We start from the raw sequence: 12,216 nt of genomic DNA on the forward strand, positions 1-12,216 counted from the left end.
AACTCATTATATTCCAAAATTTCAGCCTTATGTTTCATTGGAATTGCCTTGGAACTATAGTCATTTGAGGTACTTGATGTTAAAAAATAGTAACCATAATAAAAAACCACAATAATAATGACCAATAAATAATAATATAATAAATAATAATCAAAATGAATAGCAGGGTTACCACTCTTGATATAGACCACTCTTCTTGGTCCATATGTCATTTTAACTTTTGGTTAGTTAAATCCTATACATTTTCCTTAATGATTTTTCAGGCTTCATAGTACTAATTGAGGCCATATTATATGTGAACTTAATTTTTTTTTTCAAACCCTATGCAGTATCTGTTATATTAATGTTTAATATTTCAAGGAAGAGCAAAGGTAACTTTCATTTCACTATCATGTAAAATGACACAATAGCCTCAGAGACTCCCTTCTAACTTTAAATCTAATTAAATTAAGAATTCTCCAGCCTTCTACTAAGAAGGCAGGGAAATCTTGTCTTTGTCTTACATTAATATTGTGGAATATTAAATCTATACCATTTACAATAATGTCTTCAAGATCACAGATCTCCACACAAGATGGCCAGGCTTCTCCTTAGGTTGGGCAGGAATAAGGAAAAATAAGGAAATTTCATTGTAAATATAGAAATCCTAATTACATAATTATACCTCATCCCTTAGCACATAATCCATCATACATTCTAAATGGATGCTCAGCCCTATAATATTAAAGATCATAGTAGAATTATGTGAGCAGCAAAATGGACATTTTTTCCTTCTCATCATGATTTCTATGATCTCTCCAAAACAGAAATGACATATCAAACAAAGTCATCTCCTCCCAAAATCCAAAAGATTTTTTTTTTAAATGGGGTGGGGGTGGGGGAGACACCTGTCCTTTACCTCCCACACTAGTAGCAGCAAGAACTGGTAATTGTAGACCCAAAGACACTAGTAGGCACATTGGTTGGTACTTGCAATGAAATCCAACCCCACACTTTGGTTCCCCTTTCTCTTTTCAATATCATGGAAATACATGTTGGAAGCTTTGAATGGCACCTTCGGCACTGTCCAGAAGAGTTGTGTGTGGTGGTGTTGATAGGGTGCTATGTATTTATCCATTATATAAGTTAGTATATATCAGACTGTATTAACTTTTTATTTCATTGTAAAAGAAAATGTGATCTTTAAAAATTTGATCTTCATCAAACTGGTCTTCATCAAAATTTACAATGGATAAAAATAGAATGCAGTCATTCAGCCAAATACAAAAAAGATTAATGTTTGGACAATTTTATGGAAAATAACGAATCCTCGACAGTAGATGGATTTTGGTGCCCATCCCATACCATATGCCTCATTAAGTTCCAGTTGTTGATGGACATAATTATGAAATATAACTATACAAAGAATGCAAAAAATGTGTATACTCAATAGTGGAAGAGATAACTTTCAACAAATAGAAGGAATTATTAGATATGAGACAGATGTGCTTAATTATTAAAAATTTTTAAATGCTTGTGACAATAGAATCAAAAGAAAAAGGTTAATACTGTTTTTGGAATACAAGATAGTATTAAATCTAAATTACATGAGGAAAATTTTAAAATTTATTAAGACTTGCACTAGTTAAATAACCACTGTATGTAATAGACAGTAATTAAAAATGGAAAAAATTTGCAAAAAGTAGTTCACTAATCAAAGAAATGCATTTTACAAGTATATTGTCTTCTACAACAAATAAAAGCTTTAAAACTCAGTGAGAAACAGGTTGGAATTGCAAACTTGCAATTGTCTTTTTAGAGCACCATCTGGCACTTTATAGGAAATGTTATAAAAAAAATAATCATTAAGCACTACTGTATTGTGCCTACAAAAAGCAATCCCCATCCTTACATTTTAATGTAACTTACATTTTAATGGAAAACATGCACCTAAAGAAGTAGGTCTTTCCTTTGGCACTCAGTTCACACTATCAATGACAGGTTGTATCCCCCAAAGGAATTCTCGAATGACTGTCTTGTTAAACTCTAGTTTGAAAGTCCCCAGAAAGTTGGCACAATCTGCCAACCAGCTCAAATGTACAGCTACAAAGCATTTCCCCAAAAATCAGAGGCTTTGACTCCCACAAAAACACTGAACCCATGAGAAGGGGAGTAGAAGAAGCCAATTTAAAATATGGTAGTGAGGCACATATGTGAAGAAATTAAGACTAAGTGAAAGTTTTTGCTTCAATTGTAATGTTAGTGTTATGTCTTGCACATATTTCAATCCTTCTTTGATTTTTTTTTTTTTTTTTTTTTATTCTGTTGTCTTATCCTGTGGAAGTGATAGTTCAATTAAAATCTTTTTCCCTAAGCATTTCAGATAATCAGTGTTTTTCCTATGATTTAATCTTTCTTAGTATCTTTGTCTTTCTTTAAAGAATTTTAAGATAAGATTGTGTAATATATGTGAAGAGCCATCTATATTGCCATAAGGAATACCCACACTGATGAAATCACAGAGCACTAAAATACTGCAATATATATTACATGCACACAAACATGAATATGTGTGCTGTGGAAAGCCTGTATAAAAACAGTACATTTACTAATGGTTTATTTCCTCCCTAGGTCGTGATGGGAATGTCTGGCTTAGTCCTATGGGATGTTCTCTTTCTACCTTACACCTCCACATCCCCCTACATTCTCATCTGGGTCAGAGAATTCCATTTGTTCAACACTTGATGTCTTTGGCAGTAGTGGAGGCAGTTCGATCAATTCCTGAATATCAGGTACATATTCTAATACATATTCTAATATTCTAAATCACTTTTGTATGTGTGTGGTGGGTTTTTTTTTTTTTTAATGCAGGAAATTTTAAAATTTAAATTAAAAAATTTAAATTTATACAGTAATGACATATAAAATTTTTGTCAAGTTAGTCTATATTAGCCATTGGCTAATACAGTTCATATTAGTTCTTAATAAAAGCAATAGAGATTATAACCATCACAATTCTTTGATAGTTTCTTTTTTTTTTATTTTTATTTGAATTCATTTGATTTATGATAGCAAGTGGATTGTTCTGCTGTGGAGAATCATTTTTGATGTGTATGTGTGTATATAAAACTATTTTTCCAAATAACCTCAATGCATTCTTCCAGAAAGATTTTTTTTTAACCTAAAGCCTTTTTTTTAAAAAATATATACATGCATAATTTTCAAAATTCACCCTTACAAAATCTTTTCCCTACCTCTTCCCTAGATGGCAAATAATGCCAATATGTTATGTTAATGTGTTAATATCATTTATGTTAATGTTATATATGCTAAACAGTGCAATTCTTGTATGTACATTTTTAAGGATTTTTCAGAAATAATTGTAGCATAAATTTTCACATTTGATCAATTTATATCCTAAATTTGATCTATACAAAGCTCAAACGAGAGGGAGCTTGATACATTGATCACTTCTTGCCTTTTTTATTTTTTACTTGATTAGCTGTAAAGATACATTTGCCTGCTACATTGTCTGTCAGATACATTAGTTCTGATAATGTGCCTAAGACTAGGTCAAGAAAATTAATAATCCACTGCCTCCTTTATTCCCAATTTCCCTTGGTTCCACAAGCCTTTTTCCCCTCTATAGACTCTAGCTCTTAGCGGGAGAATTTCTTTGGCAAGCAAATTTAGTTTTTGGTCAACAAGATTTTTTTTCCTTATGCTTTTTTAGTTGAAATGCCCTTGTGTCATTTCTGAAATAAACTCTTAATTGAGTATGTCTTTTGAGAAAATCTCCAAATGAAAAACTGAACATCTTTATCTTACATAATTCCCTTTTTAATGTTGCCATTTCCTAATATTTGCTGCTAATAAAACTTTTGGCATTTTACAGAAGAAGTTAACTCAAGACATATGTTTCCTATATCAAATCAATGACATACACATTTACACATGAATTTATTGTAGCACCCAGTAGCTCTGCTGGAGTATAAGTGTTCAGTTACATGCTTTAACATCCAGGCTTCAGAAGTTGCACTGTAAATTTTCACTTTGAAAACTTTGAAAATTTTCACTATAAAATCTTATAGCAGGAATAAATAGTTTAATTCTAGCAGAAATGGAACAAAGAGTTTAGCACTTGTTTTAACTTTATGAAAACTTTTTTGTGTAGGAAGTCTGAAATGCATATTATAAAATATTTTTATACCTAAGCTAAGCAAAAGTAAGTGTCTATTGTATACTAGGGGTTTGTGTTTGGCTAAAATTTTAAATAGTTTGACATGGCACGTCAAATTCATAAGTTTACAGTTTAGAGATGTCATTTAGTTGAAAAATTCAGAGAAACTTGGAAGATTTGCATGAAATGATCGGAATAAAGAAAGTCAAGCCAAAAGAGCAATATACTATGACTAAAAAGAAACTATTTCAATGAGTCATTTTGGTTCCAGAGTACAGAGTTTCCTTTTGATAAACAATGTAACTTTTTTCCTTTTGTTAGCCATTTAGCTTTGTTTACAAGGGAAGGTTCATTACATACAGTATAAGTGGAGAAATGAGTAATGTTCTCAAAGGAACAACTTTTTGGGAAAACACTTTGTGTAAAATATGCTACTAGTTTTATCTAGACACCTACATTCCACAACAGTGCTGCCACCGGTGGCACTTTTGTTCTGTTGTGTTTGAACAGAACAGGTTGCTTGAATGGTCTTTCTCCTGTCCAGGTTCTTAGGTAACCCATGGCTGAATGATGTCACACAATGGCTGCCTGTCTTTATGCTTCTTAGAGGCATTTGAGTAGGAGTCTAGTTTCCATAGTTTCTATCTGTTCATGTACTTTTCAGTAAACTTGTAAAGTAAACTTCAGTAAACTTTTGATCACTCAATATCCTCCATTTTCCAGATTTCTTTCAAAGAGAGTCTATAACAAAGAAGAAGGAAAAAATAACACTAGAAGCAAAAGTATGTAAAGTGGAGAAATAATTACTAGTCATAGGTAGTTTAGGGCACCATAATTATAAAAATTAACTTGCAAGCCCAGTGCCACCAAAAGAGCACATCATAACAAAATTTAAAAAAAAATTAAGGCATGAAGAATTTTGGTACCTTTTACAGCTATGTTATAATTATAATTTTTTTGAAAGTACATATGCATGAGTAATTTTTTTTTACAACATTATCCCTTGTATTCATTTTTCCAAATTTCTTCCTTCCTTCCCCCCCCCCCCCTTTACTTCCTCCCCTAGATGACAGGCAATCCCATTCATTTTACATGTGTTACAGTATAACCTAGATACAATATATGTGTGTAAATCCACGTTAAGAATTGGGTTCTGAAGGTATAAGTAACCTGGATAGAAAGACAGGAGTGCTAACACTTTACATTCACTTCCCAGTGTTCCTTCTCTGGGTGTAGTTGTTTCTGTCCATCATTGATCAGCTGGAAGTGAGTTGGATCTTCTTTATGTTGAAGATATCCACTTCCATCAGAATATATCTTCATACAGTTCTGATGTTGAAGTGTATAGTGATCTTCTGGTTCTGTTCATTTCATTGAGCATCAGTTCATGTAAGTCTCTCCAAACTTCTCTATTCCTCCTGCTGGTCATTTCTTACAGAGCAATAATATTCTATAACATTCATATACCATAATTTACTCAACCATTCTCCAATGATGGACATCCATTCATTTTCCAGTTTCTAGCCATACAGGTTTCCAGTTTCTTAGCACATACAGGTCCCTTTCCCATCTTTAGTATTTCTTTGGGATCTAAGCCCAGTAGTATGTATGCACAGTGTGATAACTTTTGGGGCATGGTTACAAATTGCTCTCCACAATGGCTGATTCTTTCACAACTCCACCAACAATGAATCAGTGTCACAATTTTCCCACATCCCCTCCAACACTCATCATCTTTTCCTGTCATCTTAGCCAATCTGACAGGTGTGTCTCAAAGTTGTCTTAATTTGCATTTCTCTGATCAGTAGTGATTTGGAACACTTTCATATGAGTGGGTATAGTTTCAATTTCATCATCTGAAAATTGTCTGTTCATATCCTTTGACCATTTATCAATTGGAAAGTGGCTTGATTTCTTATAAATTAGTTCTCTATATATTTTGGAAATGAGGCCTTTATCAGAACCTTTAATTGTAAACATATTTTCCCAATTTGTTACTTCCATAAGGGAGAATTCTTAACCAAACATGATAGAATAGATTGTTTTAATAAATTTTTATGTATTATTTTTATTATTTACGTGATAAAACGTGATAAAAAACAATTATTTGTGATTTGACTTTTAGGGTCAAATTAGATCTCTTTTGTTCATCAATAGAGCATAAATGGCAATTATTTTCTCGTTTATTCCCCTTCCCTCCTCCTCCTCACCCCCAAAAGTTTCAAAATCAAATCAACATGCACTTTGATACTGATGAGACCAGATGCTAGGAGCAAATGAAAATGGATTCAAATACATGAGAAAATATAGTTGTGGAGAAACACTTGAGAGAAACAAAAGACTTTACATATTAAAGTAAAACAACGTGAGCAAAGGTATAGACTTATTTGTCTTCAAGAAATTGCAAAGTTTTTTTTTAATTATTCCAGACTCCCAGAAACAAAGATCTTTATTTCAATACCAGTATTCTAGTTACATTATTCAAAACTTGGAACACAATAGTCTTCTATGAATTTAAAATTAATATTACACAGGGCGGTGAGGAGACATGTGATAAGTATATGCCATAGTAAATAAATGACTTTGGAAAATGGGATTAAAAGAGAAAACGAGCTGATTATGTGGTTGAGGGATGGGAATACTGATTCCATCAGTATTTTGTAAGACATGAGAAAACCACTAAGGCCTTTAGTATTTGGGGTATGCTTCCTTTACCAGGTATATTGGACAGTCAAATAAGATGGGTAGTGATCTTCATCATTGAAGGGAATATTCAAGTTCACAATTTTTTAATAATTTAAGTGGACCTCCTAAAACATTGGGTTGTCTCTCTTAGGGATTTTTGTTTTTTGTTTTCTTTCTTGGGACAATGAGATAGTCTATTGTATGTAAAGTCTAATATAGTAAGGAGAGATGAGTTAATACCACAGTATTAATTTTTTTTAAAAGTTTTTTCTCAAAATAATTTTTAACATTCACCTCTGTAAAACTTTTTTTTTTTTTTTTTTTTTTTTTTTTTTTTCAAATTTTTCTCTCCCTTTCTCCCTGAGTCCTCCTGTAGAAATCAGGTAATCCAATATAGATTAAACATACACAATTCTTCTAAACATATTTTCACATTTATCATGCTGAACAAAAAAATTCAGAACAAAAAGGGGAAAAAATGAAAAAGAACCTCTTAGTATTACTTATTTCATTTAGCATCAGTTCATGCAAGTCTCTTCAGGCCTTTCTGAATTGAGTATATTAATTTCAAGATGACTCACCACAGTTTGCTTTTTAAATGACCTCCTAAGATCTATTCAAACGAAATTATTATATTGGTTTTTCTATAGGATATCAATTTAAGAGTAAAGTGGCCCAATGATATTTACTACAGTGATCAAATGAAGCTTGGTGGAGTTTTGGTCAAATCAACACTTATGGGAACAACTTTTCACATTCTTATTGGTAAGTTTTTACATTGTTTTACTAGCAGTGTTAGCACTACTACTACCACCAACCACATTGTATTTGGTCTATTTTTTATTTTATTTTTCAAGTAGAAAGTAAAATAGATTTTGCTTCAGCTACTTTGAATTTCTCTTCTCATTTAGTCTGTAGCTTTTATTTTCTTTTATCACTATCTTACAGAGAAAAATGCTAATAAGAGAAGGGACTGTTAGATTACATAAGAATTTGGGAGTTCTTAATTTTATTCAGGACTTTGAAATTTTCCTGAGACCCTGGAAAGGAGAAAGTTGCTATCATGATTCTGTGGGTATCCTAAACCTGTCCCATCTAGGAATATGAACTGGAGTCCTCCCCTAGAAAAGCCTCCTTGACCTTGTTACCACTCTTCTGACTACCCTACTACCCTCCTACCCCTACTCATGAAAAAAGTAGAGTTCTAACCCTGCCCCATCTTAAATTCAGAGGCCTCCCTTGGACTTATTGCTAAATGTGGAAGCAGCCAACTTCCATACTCTACTTCAGTGTCTCATCCTTTTCATAATATTTGAATATTTGAATGCCCAGTTTTCTGATCCCTTGTTGCAAGGGCCCTTTCCAAGGCCAGGGTCTCAGACCACAAACTGAACTAGGAATTTTTTGAGTGTCAGAAGCCATCTCGGAATGAGCTAAAGTCATGTCAGATATGAGTTCAGTCAACTTTTGAAGTTTTGATCTTTGGATGTTTATTATTTCAGATATTCCCAACCTGATTGGTTTAACACCTTCTGCTGCATTATTCATCCTAATATCACAAAACCATGTTATTTCAGAGTAAAAGGGATTGTAATGGCCATCTCTGACTCTGGGGTAGTGTTCTCCAAAGTATAAGGCAGGGCGACCTGAGGTGTCATGGAATATTATCACAGAATGGGGAAGATTACTTCCCATCCTCCACAAAATAGCCACTCACAGGGTTTGTTTATCCTTCACCTATTACATTCCTTTTCCACTGACATACAGATTCTAAATGACTTTTCTTTCTGGAAAGTTATAATCTTAACTCTGATCAGAACAACTAATGGGGAAAAAAAACATTCTTCCAGAAGTTCTTATTCAATTGGTATTTCTGATATTTCATAGCTAGTAAAAATGGAGAGTGATTATGGGGAGGTTAGAAAAAAAGGTACAAGGACATTGATGGTCTCTCTGAAAAACATTTGTATTGCTCACCATGTTATACCAGGTCAAAGAATGACCTGTGCTCTCTGAGCAAAGCAGAATTGAAGAGGCTCAAAATAAACATGAGACACAAATTTAGAGACAGCTCCACTATAAATGTTCACATAGAATAATTGTGCCCAATCTGTGGTGGAGCCACATCTTTTCTTGATCAGTAGGACTTATTATATACCTTGATCCCCATGTAGTCATTTTGGTCCTTTTGGTAAATGAACAACTCACCAAATCTATCTAAACTATCTTTAATCTGCAACACGAGACATTTGAATTTTTCTATAAAGACTTCTATAAGAATAGATTTTTTCTATTCTTATCTATAAAGATAAGATTTTACCCTTTTTCCTGTTATATGCTATTCCTTAGTAAGGACCTCTAGATACTGTTTTCTTGAAAACAGGTCATAAACTGTCTTTGAGAAGACGGGTTTGTTAGGTAAGGGACCAGGTAATGTTCTTTAGAGACTACCTGTACTAATCACTTTCTTTAAGTATGATTCAGAGGACTATGAAGGAGCCTAGCATATGTTCTGAAAGAGGGTCACTTGGCAGCACTAGAACCTTATCATTTAATTTATAGTCAGGAATCTGACTATAAGAAACTTTGAAGGGCTGTTAAAATGAAATCAAAAGAAGTGTATTGGTCCTGTTGTGACCGAGATTTAAATCAATTGAGCCAGAATTTCTGGCAAAAGTCTGTACTTCCAAAGATTACTACATAGGAGGAATAATCTTGTTTTTGGTCAGATTTGGCTCACCAAATCTGTTTTTGGCTCATCAAATTGGCTCAGTTTTTGGTTCACCTCAACAGTCTGAAATAATGCTGAGAAACTTGTTTGCCTGCTCCATTGTAAGTTTTAAAATGAATTCCTTTGGCCTTTTCTGTCTCAAATTATCATTTTCCAACAAGTCTTTTCTGTATAGTAACCATGGCTGGCCAAACTGACAGTTACCAGGAGGGAAAAAGGATGAAAAGAGAGATGGCATCAGAAAGTCCTTGATGATCAGAGTAATATGTGTATCTTATATATAGGGATTGCAAGAAAAATAATGAATTTTGGGGAAGGAATGAAATCATCTTTCCAACTGATTTCAATGTAAATATTATATATTTTCCAATAATGATTGCCTAAAAATAAGAGAAGCAGTTTATATATATATATTTGATGTTTATTATTGTTTCAGGCTGTGGAGTTAATGTGAATAACAGTAACCCTACTATTTGCATCAATGATCTCATCATAGAATATAATAAGAAACACAGCAAAAACCTCAGTCTATTACGTGTGGATTATCTTGTTGCAAGAACAATAACTGTGCTGGAAAGCCTAATAGATGCATTTCAGGACAAAGGACCTAATGCAATTCTTCCTCTGTATTACAAATACTGGATACACAGGTTGGTGGGTTTTTCTTGTTTCCTTTCTTAGTTCCATTGTCAGAGAAATAGTTTATAAAAAAGTAATTTTGAAGCACCTCATCAGCATTCACCTGGGTATTTTAGACAGTAGCCAAAATACAATTTTATAAAATATTAAAGTCATAGTAATAATAACATAGTATGAATCACACAATTACTTTCATACAATTAACCCTCATATAATTACCCCCATACTATATTTTTCCTAAATAACTTCTTTAAAAAACTTTTCCCCCCAAAATTTTCAAATTTCTCCCAATTTTTTCAATCCTTTATTTCTCCCCATCTGCCCTGATTTTATTTTTAAAATTTTTATTAAAAATATTTATTTTAAAAATATTTATAAAATGTGAAGGTCCAAGCTAGCTCCTCAGAAGGGCTCAGAATAAGTCCTTGTCAGGATAAGCAAAAGTCCTTGCCCCACGTTGAGCGACAAAATGTAATGTTCTGTTGTCTCCAGAAAGTGCTGAGCGCTCTCTGGGAGGAGATCTGCTGTCTCAACTCAAATTTCCTGGCCAGATTCTTCCTGTAGAGAGCCATCCCAACTCTGACCTAGAGTAGACTCTCTCTCCTGCCCCAATGTTGTCTTCTTTTATCCTCGCAGAGATTGTAATGAGAACTCAATGGATATTCTGGATAGAAGAAGTTTTTAACACTTCATGTAGTTTTAATTGTGTAAAAAATAAAGGATAGGTTATTAAAATCATTATCATAATACAAAAACTTGGAAGATTCCCCATTCTGGATTTTTCATTGTTATTTTACTAGTTAAAAAAAAAAATACATTTGTAAGATGTATCATTATTATTAAAGTAATTAGTTCCAATGCTTTTGATCTACAGTGGTCAGCAAGTCCATCTGGGAAACGATGAAGGCCCATTGGTATGGATTGTTGGAATTGATGATTCTGGCTTTCTTCAAGTTCATCAAGAAGGAGGAGATGTTATAACTGTGCATCCAGATGGCAACTCTTTCGACATGCTGAAAAACCTCATCATCCCCAAGATGTCATGAGCAAGATAACACATCTGAGATTAATTTAAGGCAAAAATGCATAGCCACCTGCAAATACATTCCTGCTTTATTTCTTAGGTCCATTAATCAGAAAGTTCAGTTTGGAATTGTGGGTGCTTCAAGTTTTTTCCTTAATGACTTTTCTCATGCCTTTTTGTTTACTTTTTGTGTACTATTTATTTCTTGCTTTTTAAGAAGTCACCAGCCTTTCCCTTCGTAGATTTAACTTGGTATATGTTGATACATGTAGCTCTTTTATGGAAATAGTATAGGAAAATTTAGATGTTTTCACAATAGTCAAGCCCTCATAATTGCTCCCTTTGAAAAGGAAAAAAAAAAACCAGTCCTCTATTCTTGAGTCATTGCTCAGTTATGTGGGATGGTAATATCCTTTCTACTGAACCAGGGAGATATTTTGCAAATAAAAAAAAAAAACACTTTGGTTTTATTTCCTTATTAAAAAAATATAAATTTTTCTGAGATGGTGCTTATTTATTTGTCATTTGTTATATTTAAGTGGCTAAAGAAATTTAATGAAGAGATCAAAGTATAGTGGAAAATCACTAGTTTATAGTAAATGTGTTTGGAGAGTAGGAATGCAAATTTCATATATTGAAATTTTCTACAAAAGTTGAATGAATTTTTAAGCTCAAACTTAATGAAATTTAGTAGGTGTTTGGTGTTGTATAACCTGACGTGGAGATACCGAGAGGGAAGATTATCTGACGATGCCATAGTTGCTCTGCAGAGTATGTCTTAACTGCAGTGTTTTAAGCTATATAAGTTATATATATATATATAAAACTTATAAAGTTATAATTGCCTGAGATTTTGGGGATATAATATTGCACTTTAAGTGAGGATTTAAGTGAAGATTGGGACCTTCTAAGTCAGTTCTAGCTTCGAAATGTGGAAAATTCACTGGAACAGAATTATAAAAAGATAACAGCCTTTAA

General features: G+C 32.9%; 1 protein-coding gene across 7 annotated transcripts in view; it reads left to right on the forward strand.

Moving 5' to 3' along the window:
* The window catches only part of HLCS (holocarboxylase synthetase), an 88,097-nt gene extending 76,357 nt beyond the window's left edge, over nucleotides 1-11,740 (forward strand). For all 7 annotated transcript variants that reach the window (XM_074300590.1, XM_074300586.1, XM_074300589.1 and 4 more), the window contains 4 exons: nucleotides 2,611-2,771; nucleotides 7,495-7,609; nucleotides 10,012-10,225; nucleotides 11,089-11,740. In XM_074300590.1, coding sequence (XP_074156691.1) covers nucleotides 2,611-2,771; nucleotides 7,495-7,609; nucleotides 10,012-10,225; nucleotides 11,089-11,260 — 662 coding nt within the window. In that variant the 3' untranslated portion in view covers nucleotides 11,261-11,740. The remainder of the gene's footprint in view (nucleotides 1-2,610; nucleotides 2,772-7,494; nucleotides 7,610-10,011; nucleotides 10,226-11,088) is intronic.
* The last annotated feature ends 476 nt before the right edge of the window (nucleotides 11,741-12,216 follow it).

This window comes from Sminthopsis crassicaudata, chromosome 3, assembly GCF_048593235.1.
Source record: "Sminthopsis crassicaudata isolate SCR6 chromosome 3, ASM4859323v1, whole genome shotgun sequence".
NCBI lineage: Eukaryota > Metazoa > Chordata > Mammalia > Dasyuromorphia > Dasyuridae > Sminthopsis > Sminthopsis crassicaudata.